A 17,812-nucleotide genomic window follows, 5' to 3' on the forward strand; every position below is an offset into this window, starting at 1 on the left:
TGATGTTCATTTTTGGACCGATTTCATCTCGCACAACATCACTTAATCAATCCCAAATGCACTTTTGTTGCCATAGTGACCCTACATCAAATTAAGTACATACGCAACGAGTTATCTTTAGCGTTGTGTTTCCCTCTTTATGTTGAAATGTTTATATAGGTAAGAGAAAAGTTTCAGAGGAATTGAAACTTCTTGTTTGATGGGAAACAACAATTTCATAAGGCCATGGCTCTAGTGGTCCGGCTCTGGTGCATTGTTTCTTACAGGCAAACACATTATACCCCCTTGAACAGTAATCTGAGATAATCAATAACACCATTGCTCAGCAGAGTGTTGATCATGTCATGTCAGTAGCTTTACCGCAGCATAATCTCTACTGACAGATGGTTTCATCGGCCGCATGGTCAACTTCCGGTCCGGTTTTAATATAACAATTAATTTGATATCATATTAATTTGCATTCATATTTTTTTGTTTATTAATTGTATTCAATTAAAACTACTCAACGCACTCATCATCTGTCGTGAGATCTATTATTTCACTTATTCAGTAAATACATTTCCATTTATGACTAATGGATGTTGCCTGCTTCAGAGAGGTCACTTATATTTAAATCCATTACGTTTCCATGACGTCTATAAATTGCATTTATAATGGCTTCGGGGTCTTTTTTCACTGTAATGGCGATGGTGATGGTGTTTTTGTACGCCGTGTACCTGACATTTGGAAGGGTTTAACACGTAATGCAGGGAACCAAGGATGTAAACAGGTTGTAGGGCAGAGAGGATTGGGATGGTATTGTTTCTTCTCCCCTGCCTCGTGCTCATTAGAAAGGGAAGACATCCCTCAGTGCGTTGTGTTATTACTTTCTCTCTGTGGCTTTACATTTACACTCAGAAATGAAATATTTTCAGCAATGTTTCTCATCCTATACAGTAGCTTACAGACCACAGAAAAAAACATGCGATGACTGGATATCACCGTAGAACTGAATTTAATCTTATCATTCAGCAATGTGCCGCAACACAAACATATTTATCGGCTTGTACAATAAACTTTCCACTAGTGGCGAGAATGTTTGTTGATATACACCATAAAAAATCTTTACCCCTATGGGATCACATATATAATCTAATTGGGGTATAGTTCATCCATAATGCCTGACTGAACTCTACCCCAAACCCATGATGACATTTTTAAAGGGTCCATCAAATCGCTTGAAACGTCCCGGCCTGGTAACTTGTTGGAGCCAATACAGTCACACCACTACATCCTCAAAAGAAAACAAATGATCTCAAAAAATTATATTTGATGTTGGATCGACAAAGTATGTCGGTTCTTTTAACTGTTCCTAGAAAACCACAACTGTTTAGACCATCCACATCCACTATTCACAACAACACCAGAGCACCGTGATAGAGATCTACCCCACAGTGGATGAAAACACAGACAAGATAGAAAAGCAATAAAGTAATTACATTACAAAGATGTGTCAAAGAACACTGCATATAAATACATGCATCCTTCTGTAATGACAAAAGAAATCTAATGGCGCATCTCCTCATATATTCTGTGCATACTTTGATACACAGTCTCGATGGTCATCGTGCGCTTTAAATTAAAATAAGATGCATTTAAAAATGTTAAACGCTTTTTACAAAGTTCACTCCGAGAGCGAGCGCTCGTCTGTCGTCATGCGCGCTCGCGGCTCAGTCCGCGGTTCCAGTCCACGTTTCCCCGCGCGCTCTTGTTTACTGGCGCACAGACAGGAAACGGGATCCTTCCCGAGAAGCTACATGTCAGATCCCTTGATCGAACCAGCGTGTGGAAAATCCCTCTCTCCTCCGAACGTCACTTTCCTGCTCTTCGCCGCGACCCACGAGGAACGTCGGTGACCGTTGGTCCTCTTCGCGTTCATCATCACAAAACCGCTTAACCGCGACGCGGACTGCGTGACGCCTGCGCTGGAAATCTAACCGCAATCTCGGCGGCTTGAGCGTTTTTCTGCAGACCGTAAGGAAGCCAGAAGCGACCCGTGAACGCATAACGGCGAGCGCGCGCTGTCAGCGTGGACCTGGAAGCTCATCGCTGCTAAATTCAACTCCGGAAAAAGCTCGCGAGCCCCGTTTAACGCGATCTGCGCAAGTGCGGATCGGAAATGAAGATTCGCGATGCCACGCGCACACATGGACCGTTTTACGTTGAATGAAAGCGGCGCGCGTGCATAGCGTCGGCCGCGTTCCGTGCGCGCAACCGCAGAGCAGCAGCTCGAGCGCATCGAACACGTTGGACTTTCTTCTCCGCCCATTTTTCTGAGAGGGCTGACAGAAGCCCGTTTTCCTCTTTTCTTTTTTGATTTTATCTGCCCGAACGACGCGGGTGTATTAAACGGAGCGTTCTCTCAACGGAGAGATACCCGGAGGGGACTTTGGACGGATTTCTGGCTTCGCCCGAGGTCAAAATGCGGCTGCGGACTTTGATTGTTTTGGTCGCGTCCGTCTGCTCCGTCTGCAACTGTCAACAAACGAACGGAGAAAGTAAGTGTGTAACTTCGCTGCTTTGTTTTTTCTTTCTTTCGTCGCGCTGTCGTTTTAAACGTGGACTAGCGTGAAAGGGCAACGGCGTTGACCACTGTGACGCGCCCGTACAGAAGGACGGCCGTACAGTGCGGGGCAAGGGCCGAGCGAATCGAATAACGCGTCGTTTTGGTGCAGATGCGGGATTTAACGATACCGGCGATCGTGTGAGGAAAGTTTTGCTCTGTTTGTAGCTCAAACTGCTAACGTTAGTGAGGCTCGAGCGTCGCCAGGCCCGTTTCATGCAGCCATTTGCAGCGCTGACGGGGGGACGCGAGCTTTTCCATCCCCATCAAATCAATGCCACATAAATGCGCGTCGTTGTGTTTAAGTCGTAAAGGAAACGACGAAAGATTGAATATTGGCGGACTTGCTGAAGAGGTGTTTTTAAGAGATAAATAAAGTTGACGATCATAGTGCTGGAAGTCTTATTGTGACCTTTAAAGTTTGTCATTAAGCTCAATAGTTGTTGTGGTTTCACGTCATCAGGTCACAACGTCACTTCTAGTTTGTTGGATTGTCAACGCGTGACGCAAAACATTGATCTTCTTTTAAAAGTGTTAAAGCTTAATTCAATAGGTGTTTATTTGAAGATTGTTGCCTTGCAATATTGTTGTTTCTTTTAATATTTTTGAATTTACGACATTTAGCTTTTATCCAAAGCGACTTACAAAGCAATAAGCGATACGTCATAAAAGAGCAATATACAACACTTGCCTTTGTTTTATTGCTGTTTGGTTTTGGTCATTTATATTGTGGTGTAATGGAGTGGCACTTGTTTTGTTTCTCAGGGGTCTTGAAAGTCTTCCTGCAGCAGCTGAAGAGATATAAGCGTGCTTTTGACACACTTGGCTGTATTGCGATCCAACCAAAACTTTGTCTTGTCCTCATTTCAAAGTATAAAAGACACGTAAGACTGTATGCCATCTTAATAATTATTCCGAGCGAGTGTACTGAAAGACCAAATGCAGTTTTCTTATCTCGATGCTTTGCGGATTGCTAAATATAGCCTTGTTTTGGATTAAATTTATGCTTTCATAGTTCTGCCAGCTTCCATTTTGGGATGTCTGAAGGCTTGGCTACTGTATGTTAGAGTAGCGTGTGTACAAACGCTAGGCCCACAGATATAGAAACCCAAGAGACACCCTGCATTAAATATCACTGCCGTCCTTCTAAAACCTCGTATCTCCATATTTAGTGTCCTTTCATTTCTTTTTGGCCGTTAATCACATTATTATTAGGTGATAAAAAGCGCTTCCACTTTTTAAACGCTTAGATACTGTGCTGTCAGTGTTTTCCATTTCTTGGACATCCAATGTTTCGTAAGCACAGGAAAGACGTGTTTCAGATCAGTAGCCTGTTGGCCTTCTGTCTGTCAAATAAAAATGCGTGTGGCTGTAATCAATTGTGTTCTTGTATTTCTAAGCTTCTTCAACACTCACATTGGCAAGATACGCACGAGTTGTTTTCAGTTGTCTAGAACATGTATTAAGAATGCAGCGTCTTTGTCTTGTTAAGGTGTAGTTTATTAGCACCTGAGGGTGTTTGTGCGGCAGCTTTTAATGAAAACAAAGATATTGAGTAATAACGTGAAACCAGTTTGTGCGAGATTCTGAGGGCCGATTGAACATAAACAAGTTGTGTAATTGCTAAGTTGGCCCCCTTCTTGTTCCTCTCCGACTTGTAGTGAACCACTGTAGTGAAGAGTGAAACTATTTTGGGGCCTCAGTTCAGCCCGGCCAGGACTGAAAATCAGCACAGAGCTCAAGTCATCTCGGAACATAATTAACACAGAGTTCAGCGAGTGTCCTACATTTTACAATCCTAGTTTTCTCCTGGACTCGATCGGAGCTCTTGGAGCATTTTTTAAAATGTACGTTTTGCGCAAGTCAATTTAATTGTAGTTCTGCGTAAACTAACAAAGTGATTTGTGACTCCGTCTAGTTTTGCTACCTGTCCTGCGAGTTGATTTATCTGTCATTTGATGAAACCTGTAGAGCGGCCGTAGCACTAAACTTACATGTATCTCAAGACAACATAATTTATGCCTTTGCAGACTTCAGATCTGAAACTATGCGACGCAGTCAACACCCTTCTTACATTGTTTATATCCGAAAGCAGGTCATAGGTAATTTCATAATTGCTACTTTAACCGCTGTCAAGTCCTAGCTGACACGACCATTAACACTGCGAGAAATCATTTCAGATGTATCTGCCGCACCCTGTAGCTACATCACCTCATACAACACGTTGTCGCAGCTTGCGTCCCATTGTGTTTTTTCTACATGGTCTGTTACAATTGCTTTTGTGAATCGTTCAGATGGACTCTTGCTCTCAAGTTTAGTTTAAAGTTCGCCTGTTGTTTGCCCATTTTGAAGTCTGTCATGGCTATTAAGGTGGTCCGATTGTCCGTTAAGAGGTTACTAAGTAATTCACACACATTGTGAATTGTTAAAGCAATTCCTTACAATGCATGCCACGTCCTTTTTATACTCTAAATGTTTGGTCTGTTTGTGAAGCGTTTACTTTCATTATTAAGGTTCATTCATGCGTGAGACAGCTAAATATATTATGAAATTGGCAATGTCTGTCTATCTTAACTTTTAAAGCACATTCGTCTCTAACAGTGCAGTTGTGGGCAACTATACTTCACGCATTTAATGCAAAGACTATTTAGCCGTCAACTAGGGATTGAAATTTGGCTTTGACGATTAATTGTCTTTAAAGTAATTGCGATTATGGCGAATAATTGTGTGTTTAAAGGCTTTGACAATATAACTATTGACGAAAGTAAATTAATTCAATGAAGGAAATATATACTTTAGAAATGTGAACATTTTGTAAATAACTAATATTATTTACTGTAGTGTGACCTTAAAAGAGAAGATTTCAGGGTCTTGCGGTGTAGATCCAGCAAGTCTGTAAACAAAACAAATACAAATGTAATACAACTCAAATGATAGACAAATGTCGTTTGATTTAAGGACAGTTGATATTAAATGCCGCAGATAAGACTTGTTTTCTAAGGATTCACAATAATTGTGGTTCTCGGGAATAATTGCGACAGCCATCCTGCAAGCGAGCGGGACTGGCACATGCAGTTTGCCTCACAAGATTGAAAATAGACACAGACTCAAATAAAACCTTTTTGTCAATTCATTTGAGCAACAACCGTTAGACCCGCTTTTATGTTTTAATCTAATTTCATGTGTGTGGGCTGGGACTTCCACAGTTGAGCGGTGGAAACCCGAGCAGTGACATTGTTCACCTCACCCGGCGTGAGTGCGAGAGCAGCTGGTGTGCAGGTGAATCTTTAAATCATCCCGTGTCTAGATTCTCTTCTCTGCTGACTCTTATTGGTTGCCCAATATCATCCTGTGTGCTAAATTTATTCCCTATAACCCCGTTGCTATTCTTCTTGTAGGGGGTGAAGGGTGGAAGGAAGTTGTCAACTTGTCACCATATGTGTCACCTTTATGCCCCGAAAGTAGAAACCCATATATCATGTAAATATGCTGTAAAACTGTCCCGTGAAAGGAATGTAAGAGAATCATAGGTAATAGTGTTTTGGTCCAATGTGGCGTAGGATATGAAAGCATTACAGTATATTTTATAAGGTGCAGATTTAAGTTAAGATGTCTTGAGGCGACATGCGTTCATGAGTAAGTTACCGATATTTGCTTGGTCAGTTACAATTCCGTTTTAGTGGTATTAAAAACAAGAAGCAGATGAATGCAAACTGGTGAAACCTCAAAAGGGAAGTGGGGTAAGATGTATGGAGACACGCCCCCTCTGAAGACTTCTGGTTTTACGTTCACGCGAACTATTTTCTGTGTCAGGCTTCAAACGTCCCTCTTTGTTAGTTCTCTTTTTATGTGAAGTGCACACTTTGTATGGCTTGACCTTTAGTCACGATGAAGCAACATTTAGATTACACATCTTGTCATTATGTGACACAAAATTGATATTGATCTTTTTACGTGGTCGCTGCATCATCATCATCATCATCATCTGCACATTAACATATTTCCATCGATGTGTTGGTCTAAATAACATGTGTTGTCTATAATGAAGTGGAAGTAGCTGTGCAAATATGTACTACAGCGATCTCGTATAGCAATATTGCCTGATATCCTTACCTCAATATAAACCATCTGATCTTTAGCAAAGATTCAAGTTAAAGATGTAAAAGTCAAGACCTTTTTTATTCATTTCCTATTTTTTTACACAATAGATCATCTGTTGGGAAAATATAGCCTTTTTTACATGACAAAAATGGATTTGAAATATAATTTTCTTCCCTTTCTGCCTAAGGATAAATGCTTGTGTGGATGTTTTGTGGGCTTTCATACTCAAATCTGAGAGCAGCTGTCCTTAGCATCTGCTTGCATTGCCCAACATTTGATGTTCAGGGTTGAACAGTGTGTGATTCTTTTTTGCCATTTATGAATTGACTACATAGTCAAGCAGAATACCCCTCACCTAGGTCAGAAAACAGCCGTCCTTTTACTGCCACACTGTTCCAGTTTGTAAGTTGCTGGCTGGCAAACCATTCGTACATCGTGTATTGGTTTCTCGATCAGGAGTGCAGAGCTAAAAATAAGGTTCCGGCCTGGAGCTATGAGGTATTGCAGATGGGGTTTGTGTGTGCGCGATAGGGAACACGCACAAGTCAGTAGGTTTACTCTACACGGTTTAGCTTCGTGCTCCAGAACTTTTGGATTGCCACATGTATAAATCCCTATGGTGAGGTCGCTGTGAGAATGAAATAGAGAAGCGTAACTGCCAGGGGACTTTCAACCTTTCTGGACCCTCTTGTTGGTATGCATCGACTGCTCTGGCTGCGTCTAAATGGTCTCAGTCATAGACGCACGCATCAGAGTTCATGTATGCGTGTAATTCATGAATCCCATCGTGGAAGCTTTAAAGTCATGTGCAGCAGGGGCCATTTTACATTTTAGGGGGACTAGTCCACTAACAGGATATTGACAGCAGTTGTTTTGTACATTGTTTATCAGATATGTGATGTTTATATGTGGTTACTTAAAATGTATTTGGTAGGGATGAAACCATGTTAAAATCTCACGGTACGATAGTACCTCGGCGAAATGTCTGCAGTGCAATATTTAAAAAGACAAATGAAGACCTGGAATACCGGCATAATAAACAATTATTGGACATTGCGATGATGTACAAATGAACTATGTCATGTCCTTTTCCTCTTTTCTTTATCTTCTGATCACAACTGTTGGTTGTGTGAGGTATATTATGAAATATGGCAAATGACTCCTCCTTACCAAATAAAAAAACTGCACCAGCTCTGGACCTTGACATAGGTCTATTATCATCTAGTATATTGTTTAAGACATGTTAAAGGCCCGGAAGACCTTTCATTTTATACAGTCATGTAACCACGATAATATTGAGACAATAATGCTATTGTGAAACCATGAATTTGATAATATTGTTGCATCCCTACATTTTTTGTAGGGATGCAACAGTTTTAACAGTTTCAAAGTTTTTTAGGCTTATTATTACGGTTGCATTTGCCGTGCTTTAGGGATCATGAATATTTATTTCTTATCTACATGTTAATGTTTTGGTATATCTCAAGGAGAACTGGGTTGGCAGAGCAAAGGTTCCTGGGAAGCACACATACTGATGAATATGCATCCCTTAAAATCAGTCTTTTTGGATAAAAGTTTCTGCTTAATGTATAAATAAAAATGTAATTTATACCACAAGATGACAGCTTCTACCAAAACCTCACTCAATTTAATCACATTATTGAGCTTCGTGTTTTTATTATAAGCTACTATATACATATATTCAAAAGGTTTGCCTGATACCACGAACAAGGTGTTTCTCCTGAATCACTGTTTCTCACTTGCCGATAAGCAAACGTAGACAGCATCTCCACAGCTGAAGCGCTCATGCTCTAGTAAACCAAGACTGGAATGTCAAAAGCTGCAGGAAAAGATTTTATAGTCTTCATTAAGCATGTAATGGCATATGGAAGTCATCAGCTCAAAGGAAGAAAACAATGCGACGTAGTTCTGATCGTTTTTATGGCTCTGGTTACGTTTGCTGTTTCTATATTTCGTCTGTTTTTGCTTGTTGTTAAAGTCTTAAAAGTTATCATCTGTAAACTAGTTTTTTTACAAAAGTCAATAACGTTTTGTTTGTTCTCTTTTCTAGTTTGCTCGAGTAAGAACATCAAAAATAACGTGACCAACCTGCGGGTGCTGGAGAACTGCACAGTGATCGAAGGCCACCTGAAGATCCTGCTCATGTTCACCACTAAACCCGAAGATTTCCGCGGCCTGTCCTTCCCCAAACTGACGGTGGTGACGGACTACCTGCTCCTGTTCCGCGTCTACGGTCTGGAGAGCCTCAGCGACCTGTTTCCTAATCTCACGGTAATCCGGGGCAACAACCTCTTCTTCAACTATGCCCTGGTGCTGTTCGAGATGCTCCAGCTCAAGGAGATCGGCCTTCACAGCCTGATGAACATCACACGAGGAGCCGTGCGGGTAGAGAAGAACCCCGACCTCTGCTACCTCTCCACCCTGGACTGGTCCAAGATCCTCGACTCCATGGAGGATAACTACATCGTGGCCAATAAAAACGACAGAGAGTGTGGAGACATCTGCCCCGGCACAGCTCAGGGCAAAACTACCTGCCCCCTCACCACCATCAACGGGGATTTTGGCGAGCGTTGCTGGAACCAGAAGCACTGCCAGAAAAGTACGTAATGTGAAGTGCTATATTGTTTTTCTGTTATTTTAGCTGTGCTTCTTTACCCCATCACCGTCACACCCTCCAAGGAATCCCGCTGGCTTTCAGATAATCGTTTCAAATGGCCCTATCTGTTTTCACCGGTGCATTAGGGTAATAATATTTACATTACCATAGAGTCCTGAAATGTTTGGAGAAGTAAGTGGAAAGTTGTCAGGGCTGTGTTGTGAACAATGGCAGCATTTTCACTGGGTTTTTTAGCCAATAGCAGCATCATGCTGGAAGCGAGCAGTCAGGTGATCTTCAGCGGTTAAGTAAGACAACACTCTGTGCCAAAGCTTGAACCGTGTTCCAGAGTATGACGCAATAGTCCTGTTTGTGCAGTTGTTCGGGGATGTGTGTGTGTATGTGGGGGTGTTTGTGGGCGAGCGTGTTTTTACCTGACTGATTTATCTTGAGTAGCAAAATCAGGCGTAAGCTGGTAGCTGGTCACGTAGCTGAAAAGCCAATGATATGAGGCCAGCTGTAAAACTACAAATCTGTTCAATGTGCAGTCCAAATGAGCTCAGGTTGGAGCGTACCGAAGAATTTTACATATTAGCGCAAAGCCCTAGAGCATGATTGCGCAACATATGGTACGCATGTAGCTTCTGTTCTTTCAACCAACAGTATGGCTTTGTGTGTGTGGAGACATGGACTTTTTTATTTGGTTAAACTCCAGTGTTTGCTGAGCTGTTGCTTTTTTGTTTACCTGGTTTGGAAAAATTATCATTGCGTCACTGTTTTACAAGGGCTAAATTAATTCACATTTTATTGCTTTAGATGTAAACAAATCTTGCTCTAGAATCTCACTTCTAATCCCATTTTATTCCCACAGAATTTTGTGAGACTTTGGGGGCTAAATGTATTTTCCTCTATGGGGATCGAGGGGCCCCCCGTAAGAAAACTGTGCATATTTACAAGGTAAATGCTGTCACCTGGTGCATTTTATGAGCAAAATTAAGTGACTCAATCTATTAAGAATACAAAAGCTATTCTTTAACCATTGGCGATAATAAATGGTGATGATAGAGCGCAACACATGGTAATATGGGATGTAGATCATGAGCAATCAAAAAAATAAAGCAAAAAAGTGTTTAACAGTTGAACTAATTTATTTATTACCATATACTAAGGACCAATGGTAATAACATGGTAAATCGTTTTCTAGATAAAACGATAAATGAATTATACATTTTTACAAGAAATCCCAAAATGTATCTTAAAAATGAGTAAATAAGTAATTTTATGTCATGACAAAAACATTTTGGATGCTTGAAGTAGAATGCAGTCCTGCATTTTCAAGTCACGGGCCGGTCATCGGGCCTTTTTCACAGTGCCATTATCCCACTCCCCCGATAGCAGTATCACTTTACTATCCGGACCAGAGCATGCATTCAATATGATGCTGCCACTGTTTAGAGTTAAAACGTAGGAAAAGCGCACACTCTCAGACCACAGAGAAATGTTATGTAATGTATATTATCATTCCCGTCATAAATACATATCCGTGCTCCAGTGCAGTTAGCAATCAGACCTGCCTGAGCCACAAACCAAATATTCTCCAAAGTTTTCCTAAATTAAGTTAATAAAGAAGATTTCCACGGGCTGAAACAAAATTGGACTAATTTGCCATTAAAACAAAACTGACCTATTTGAATTGCTGCAACAGCCTGTGTAATGCGGAGGTACAAAAACACGACAGGCTTCAGTCGGACTCGGCTGAGAATTCTGATAAGCTGTTGGACATTGGCCGGGCTAGGGCCTGAGCGTCTCGGGCCAGGGCTTAAATTTGAGGCCAGTGCAGGGCTCTAGCTTGAAGTGTGATTGGAGCGATGTGGAAAGGGTTAAAGAAAGTGCTTTTGGTGCTAAATACAGATATTAGAGGATATAGCGGTGGAAGATTATCATTATAAATGTCATGGGTGCTTGTGATGCGTGGGCCAAAGTTCTGTTTTGTAGAGGCGCTGCTCCTCTTAAATGACAGAAATGGTGTTTGTCAAATGTCCCTATATTTTTATGCAGATTGCTATTTTTGCTTTAAAAAATGTTGAAGATATATTTATGTTGTTATAAGAAAAAAACAATCAGCTCGTTTTAAGACTGTGGCAGAACAAAATAGACGATAGCGGTCCGCCGTAGTCTTGTCAATGAAATGGAAACACTGAGAGCAGTCACGTTTTATAATGTTTCCATACTCTATTATTAAGAAGTTACGCGGCAAAATGACCTAGATGTGGTTATGCACGTATGTAGGAAGAAGTCCTTGCTAAGCGTCTTGATGAAATCCTTGTTCTGGCTACTGTAACTCATGTTTGGTAAGTTACAGCAAGAAAAGAGGATGGAGTTTTTGGCCGAAGGCAGGAATTAAAAATGTATTATCAGTGATATAGCGAGTCCTGGTCTGGTGCTTGGTGTTGTGGTGAAGAACTTGTGGTTTGGGGTCCGATGTTGCTGACTATATGCAGCAAGTTATGAAACCGCAGAGAACTATGAAGTGTTCAGAGATACTGTAAGATGAATGTTATCATGTTCACACGGCTTTAATGCGTGCATGTTGCATAGACCTCAATCTTGCTGAAATTATTTGTATTTAGGCCTCTCCCCTATGTTTTTAGATATCTCAAATGTTTGCAGCTCTTTGCACCTCTTATAAACTCCTGATATGTATATTTTTTCCATAGCTTTTATTGCATGTACATTAAGTGTCAACAGGCAGATGTATAGTAAAGTTTAATTAGCTCATTTAATTACCTATACATTTAATGAGAAATGTGGCTGAAAGGCTGTTTTTCCGTATGTTTTAGTACGGTAGTTACAAAGCAGTGCTGTATTGGTATTCCTTAAAGCGGAGTAATCATGCTATGTCATGCATCCTGACTTGCTGGCTTCTCCAAAAACGAGTTTGACGTAATATTTCTGTACTTAATGCACTCCAACTTGTTTCGAAAAGCTTTTTCTGATTCTCAATCCCTGTGTCGTCAAAGGGATCCTCTTCCTTTTATTGGCCAAAAGCAGTGCAAGGAGTAAGAGCCTTGTGAAACTAAGTCATGTCTGTGTTTTGTTGGCAATCTGTGTGTACATGCATAATGTGCAAAAACACGAAGGGATTATAGTGATGATGTGTTGCTTGCTCGTGCTGTAAATCCCTCCCCTCTCCACACTAATCCCACCTCCAGCAGCTCGTGTTTTTCCGGAAATAATCGCACAGCTGTATCTCTCTTTTATAAATTTGAGCAAACTAAATACTCTTCGAAGATACGACGTATGCATTTCCTTTACAGTATAAAAGCTGTGTGACACAGCTTTCCTTTATATATAGCTGTGTGATTTCTGAACATGGCTTTTAAACTGTGAATCCAACTGAAAAATACAAGTTTTAACATTTTTCGATGTTGTTTTAAAGTTATGATTAATCGTTTTTAAATAATCGGGTTGATATTTCAGTTGATATTGGGCATAATAATCGGGAATCTGAGTTTTGTCACAATCGAGAAGCCCTATCACTTCTTAAAGGGACACTTCACGCAAATCTTTTTTAATTCTGTCATGATTTACTCACCTTCGAGTGTGTGATGAACACAGAGAAAGATATTTGAATGAATGCTTGTTGTCAAACAGAACCTGCCTCCCATTGACTCCCATGATAGTAGGAAAAATTACTTTTAAAATAATTTAGTAAATTTTGTTTGCTACGGTAGTCAGTGAGGGGCAAAATCTGCATTCTTCCAAATATCTTTCTCTGTGTTCATCAAAACAAAGACATTTATACAGATTTGGAAAAACTCGAAGGTGAATAAATGATGACCGATATTTCATTTTGGGGTGAAGTATCCCTTTAACACTCGCACTCTGGGTGACATCTGTCCAGCTACTGTATATTAACACAGACCCAGACATGTCCCTCGCCCTCAATCCTGATCCACATGGACGGAGTTGCAGGGTTGCATTGCTTAATTCTGTCTGTAGGTGATCAGCTGTGAGCGGTCGACCCTGATCCATAGAGAGAGAGAGAGAGGGCGAGCAGCCAGATCAGCAGGCCTTTAGACTGAGCAACAGGGGAGGGACAGAAGAAAAGCCTTTGGTAGCTGCACAAAGACGCACTGCCAATGTCTCTTTCGCAGATTTTCGTGGTATGGTTGGCAGCTGTACAAAAGAGGTTTTGTTTCATATTTGGAATACTTTTGGAAGTATTGGCTCTGCTTTTCTTGAGGAGATTTGTACGGTGGCCCACTGGTGCACAACACAACAAAAATAAGGTCACAACGCAATCAAGCTACAACACAACGGAAATGCTCCTGACCACTAGGGGGACATTTTGGCATGAAAAAAGCTACGTGTTTTGCTGTGAGTTGTTTAAGTAGTCTTTGGTAGCCTGTTTTGATTGTGTAAAGCAGTTCCAAGGAAAGTGTGCTCAGCTGTGGGAAAACTGAATGTCTATTGGAATATGTCTCATGTGAATAAGTTAGAGACTTGTTAAACAGCGCTTTTGAATGCTTGAGTTTGATCGGCTAGTCAAGCCATTCTAATTTATGTTATGTCCCTTCACCAGACACCAGAGCGCTGTGGAGGTGCTGCGTTGCTGCTGTCTCTCGTATTGAAAATGTGTTGTGTCTGGGGGGGACTTTCAAAGTCACTAACCTGCCTAAAGTTTATGTATATTTGAAATATGCTGTAATTTTTTGTGGTAATGATTTATACCAAGGATGCTCATGTTAGGCACAGTTTGCTATGACATTTTGCACTTATCATAGTCCATGTTTTGTGTTAAGTCTGTTAGCAGAGCTCAAAGGCTTTTGTTTAGGCTCCTGGCCAGTTTGCAATGAGGCTAGGCTTCCCAGGCGCAAAGTATTTTACACGCATTAAAAAATGATCTTTGTGATCTGTCCACAGAGGGGATTAGAAACACAGCTGTGATGGAGAATGTTTGACGGAGTGAAGATAATGGGGAGTGTGTGCAGACATGACAAGCGATAAATGCATATTGAGACTTATTTTCACTTCAGTGATGTTTTATTTGACTTGAAAACACAACTTATCTAATTGGCTTGCAATGTATATTTCTTTTAATTTAATTTCTTTCAAATGAGCTTTACATAGCCTTTTGCTTTGTGGCTCTTCTCAGTTTGGGTTACAGCCGCTGTAAAAAGTAGTTCAATACATTAGTCTCCACTACACTATAGACGGTTTCATCGGAGGCATGCACCCGGCCCGTTAACTTCCGGCGTGTGTTCGGTTATAATGTAACAATTTAATTCATCTTAATTGTATTTAGTTAAAGTAAAACTACTCAACTGGTAGTGATTCTTTGCCGAGGTCTACTGGAAGTTACGTTTGGGACACAAAACGTTTGTTTATGTTGTTGCCGCCAAAACCGTCCCAGCTACTAGTAGATAAATACATTTGAATGGCCTTTTGTAATTTTGTGGATACGAGATGATGAATATGTATTGCTTGAATCGGTAGTAATCTGGCACGGAACAGTAAAAAAATGACAATTGGGCGATTGCGTGAAAATGTAAACCGTACCATGAAATATTTTTTAACAAAGGTTTTTACTTCACTAACAGACCATACAGTATATTAACATTTGGTGGTTCAAATACCCATGTGAGATCTCCCTTATCTTTAGTGCATGATTTTTCATAGTTAGGTAATTGACATTTTAAGGATTGTCACATCCATAATGGTACATATTCCTCATAAATGGGCACATGAAATTAAAGTAAATGAACTATTTCTATGAAGAGGCATCCTTTCTCTGTTTTTTTTGGGTATGATTGTTTCAGGTTTGTGCATTTTAATTCACAAAAATCCTACAAAGTTTGTCATCTCCCAAAAAGCATGGGAATTGCCCAATTAATTTTATGACCGCATTAAATTGATAGGTTTTATAAGTTGACATGTACTTATAAAATTACAAAACACATCAGTTGATGAAGTAAAAACGATGATAAATATTTACAGTATAAACTACACGGTGTCTAAAATCTTTTGATTGTTTATTTGAAGTGGTTCATTCATATGAAGCATTTGAACACTAAAACAATTCAGAAACCAATTCACTAAAAGCTGAGGGAGAAAGACAAACGGAGAGAGAGAGAACTAGTGTGAGTTTAGGACTCATAATTCATCCTTAGGACATTTCCATTTGTTAAAAACTTTTTGGCCCCAGTGGGCTGCTAATTTTAATTGGGGTGGGGTTGTCTGAGGGAGTAAAAGGAAGACACACTCTCGTACAGACACGTTCTTCACTGTGAGAACAAGTCGAATGTATTAATACCATGAGAAACAAAGATAAAGTCACAAGGAAGTGTTTTAATGGAGCCGGTGTATTTTTAACACTCTCAAGTGTAGACCTTGAGAAGTGGGAACATTCATCCAGCTTCAGCCACGTGAGGTTTACACACACCAGCAACATGTCTCCATCCGTTTCAATCTCTCAGGGATCATACAGGTCAATGCTGTTATGTACGTGAGGAAGAAGATTGTATGTTTAGAGATATATATATATATATATACAGTACATTTTATTTATACAAGTGTTTGGAAAGTGCACACAGGGGTGTATCCCAGAGGAAGGACAGGACACTACAGGATGGTCCACTATCGAGTCTCCCGTTTCCTCCTTAGTAGCCCAACAGTCCGGTACTACAGGATACACTGGCGCCAATTCAATCTCAGCATGGAACAATAGCTGTCACTGAACTTCACAGAATGTTCATCCCAATTGTTTCCGGCCATTGTTAGACGGTTTCCTACTGGGAGATTATGAATGGTCCCAAGGCCAGAACTCCCAGACCCTCTGACCACCGCCACTATTAGACCCCGGCAGATGACCAGAGATGCTCTGTACAATGTAAACAAATATTCAGATTTTTCCAGCAAAACATGAGCTGGAGTTATGTTTTCTCCCAATGTTGGAGAGGAAGGTAAAAGCACGTGTTGGCATCTGTACGCATGGAAATGTGGCAGAATGGGTGGAGTCCATCAATATAATTCATCAGTCTCCATCAACACTTATTTCATCTGCCTAATAGTTATGCTTGTGCAGATTCACCAAACAGTCAACTGAGCATTTGTAGTGTCATTACAGTTTATTTTATTGACTAAATGTAAATCTAATTTTCTACCTACCACTGTGATAGTGAAGTGGTGAGCATTTAATTTTCCATTGAGCTTTTCTTTGGGTCTAAGAAGCTTTTTGAGGTGCATTCAACATGCCAAACTTTTGCGCACGCCAGTTTCCAAAGCTTTGTTGGCATTACACCGTGTAGTCTTTTAAAACACAGCACGTGTAAGAAAGCTCGGGAAAATGTACTTCATTGCCATTACATGAATCACTTTTTATCTTTCTAAGTCCTTCACTCTCTTACCCACTAAAAATGTTCTTCTGCACTGTGAATATCACATCTGTCCTCTGTCACATCTGTTTGAACATGGCTTTCAAACAAACATTCCTAGAAGTGCTTCCTAAATATAGTTCTTCTGTAACATCAGGACATTAATCATGCGATGTCCAGAATTAATCCACTGTAATTATATGGGCTGTACAGCATGTTGTGAATCCAAATAAGATGGAGGTTTTATTCCGCTTTTAAGGAGAAACCTAAAAACCCATTTGAAAGGTATTATCTTCCCACTTATAATTAGGTCACTATGATCTTGAAGAAGGGATTGTTTTTGATTCGGCCACTTAAAAGAACCAGTAGCCGGGAAATCTGGAAAAGACACAACGGTAAAAGCTGCTTCGTCTCGTGGCTTTTATGTTCGCTACATCAGAAATTATTCGTCAAATGCATTTCCATCTCCCGTTATTCGCATGCAAGCTTTTTCCGAACTAACAATTTCTATTTCAAAATTTGCCAATCCCATCACTCGTTAATGCGAAACTTCAAAATGCGCATAAAACCAGGGTGATGGAAGTCCGGCTAATGTCCCGATTATTGATTATTAACCATAAATATGATCCGGTCAAGTGAACAAACCCACCGAATGCCAAAGATATTAACTCATTGTGAAGCTCAAGTGATCGGGCCTTTCCCCTGGAATCTCAGATATCTGAAGCATTCATTAAACATCTGCAGACGAGCATTTCATCACACTTTTCAAGTTTTACTCAAAGCTCTTCTGTGAAGAGACCTCTGGCTCCTTTAAATGTGTCCCATCCCTTTTTATGCTGGACGAATAGTGTATGAATAGTGTTTTAACATTAATTGTGGCAATCAAATTTGCTTTGTTGAGTGGAGAATTGTGAAAGATGACATGCATCTTATTTTAGACCAGGCGTTGGCAGTGTTTTTCCATATTTTGTGCCTTCTTACAAAAGAGCTAGTGCTTGGAAAAATGATACACGAACCGTATTTGGTGTTTAGTTACTGTCTCATATTTTCCACAATAAATATGTTATCTTTTAATGTTCATAAGAGAAATGTTTCCGTAAAGCAGCATTGTTGTAA

The 17,812-nt window shown here is 40.3% G+C and overlaps 1 protein-coding gene across 2 annotated transcripts in view; it reads left to right on the plus strand.

Annotated features, from left to right (window-relative positions):
• Nucleotides 1-1,739: 1,739 nt before the first annotated feature.
• The window catches only part of insra (insulin receptor a), a 43,778-nt gene continuing 27,705 nt past the window's right edge, over nucleotides 1,740-17,812 (plus strand). For both annotated transcript variants that reach the window (XM_079452243.1, XM_079452244.1), the window contains exons 1-2: nucleotides 1,740-2,537; nucleotides 8,775-9,323. In XM_079452243.1, coding sequence (XP_079308369.1) covers nucleotides 2,462-2,537; nucleotides 8,775-9,323 — 625 coding nt within the window. In that variant the 5' untranslated portion in view covers nucleotides 1,740-2,461. The remainder of the gene's footprint in view (nucleotides 2,538-8,774; nucleotides 9,324-17,812) is intronic.

The sequence above is a fragment of the Barbatula barbatula genome (genome assembly GCF_947034865.1).
Source record: "Barbatula barbatula genome assembly, chromosome: 3".
Classification (NCBI taxonomy): domain Eukaryota; kingdom Metazoa; phylum Chordata; class Actinopteri; order Cypriniformes; family Nemacheilidae; genus Barbatula; species Barbatula barbatula.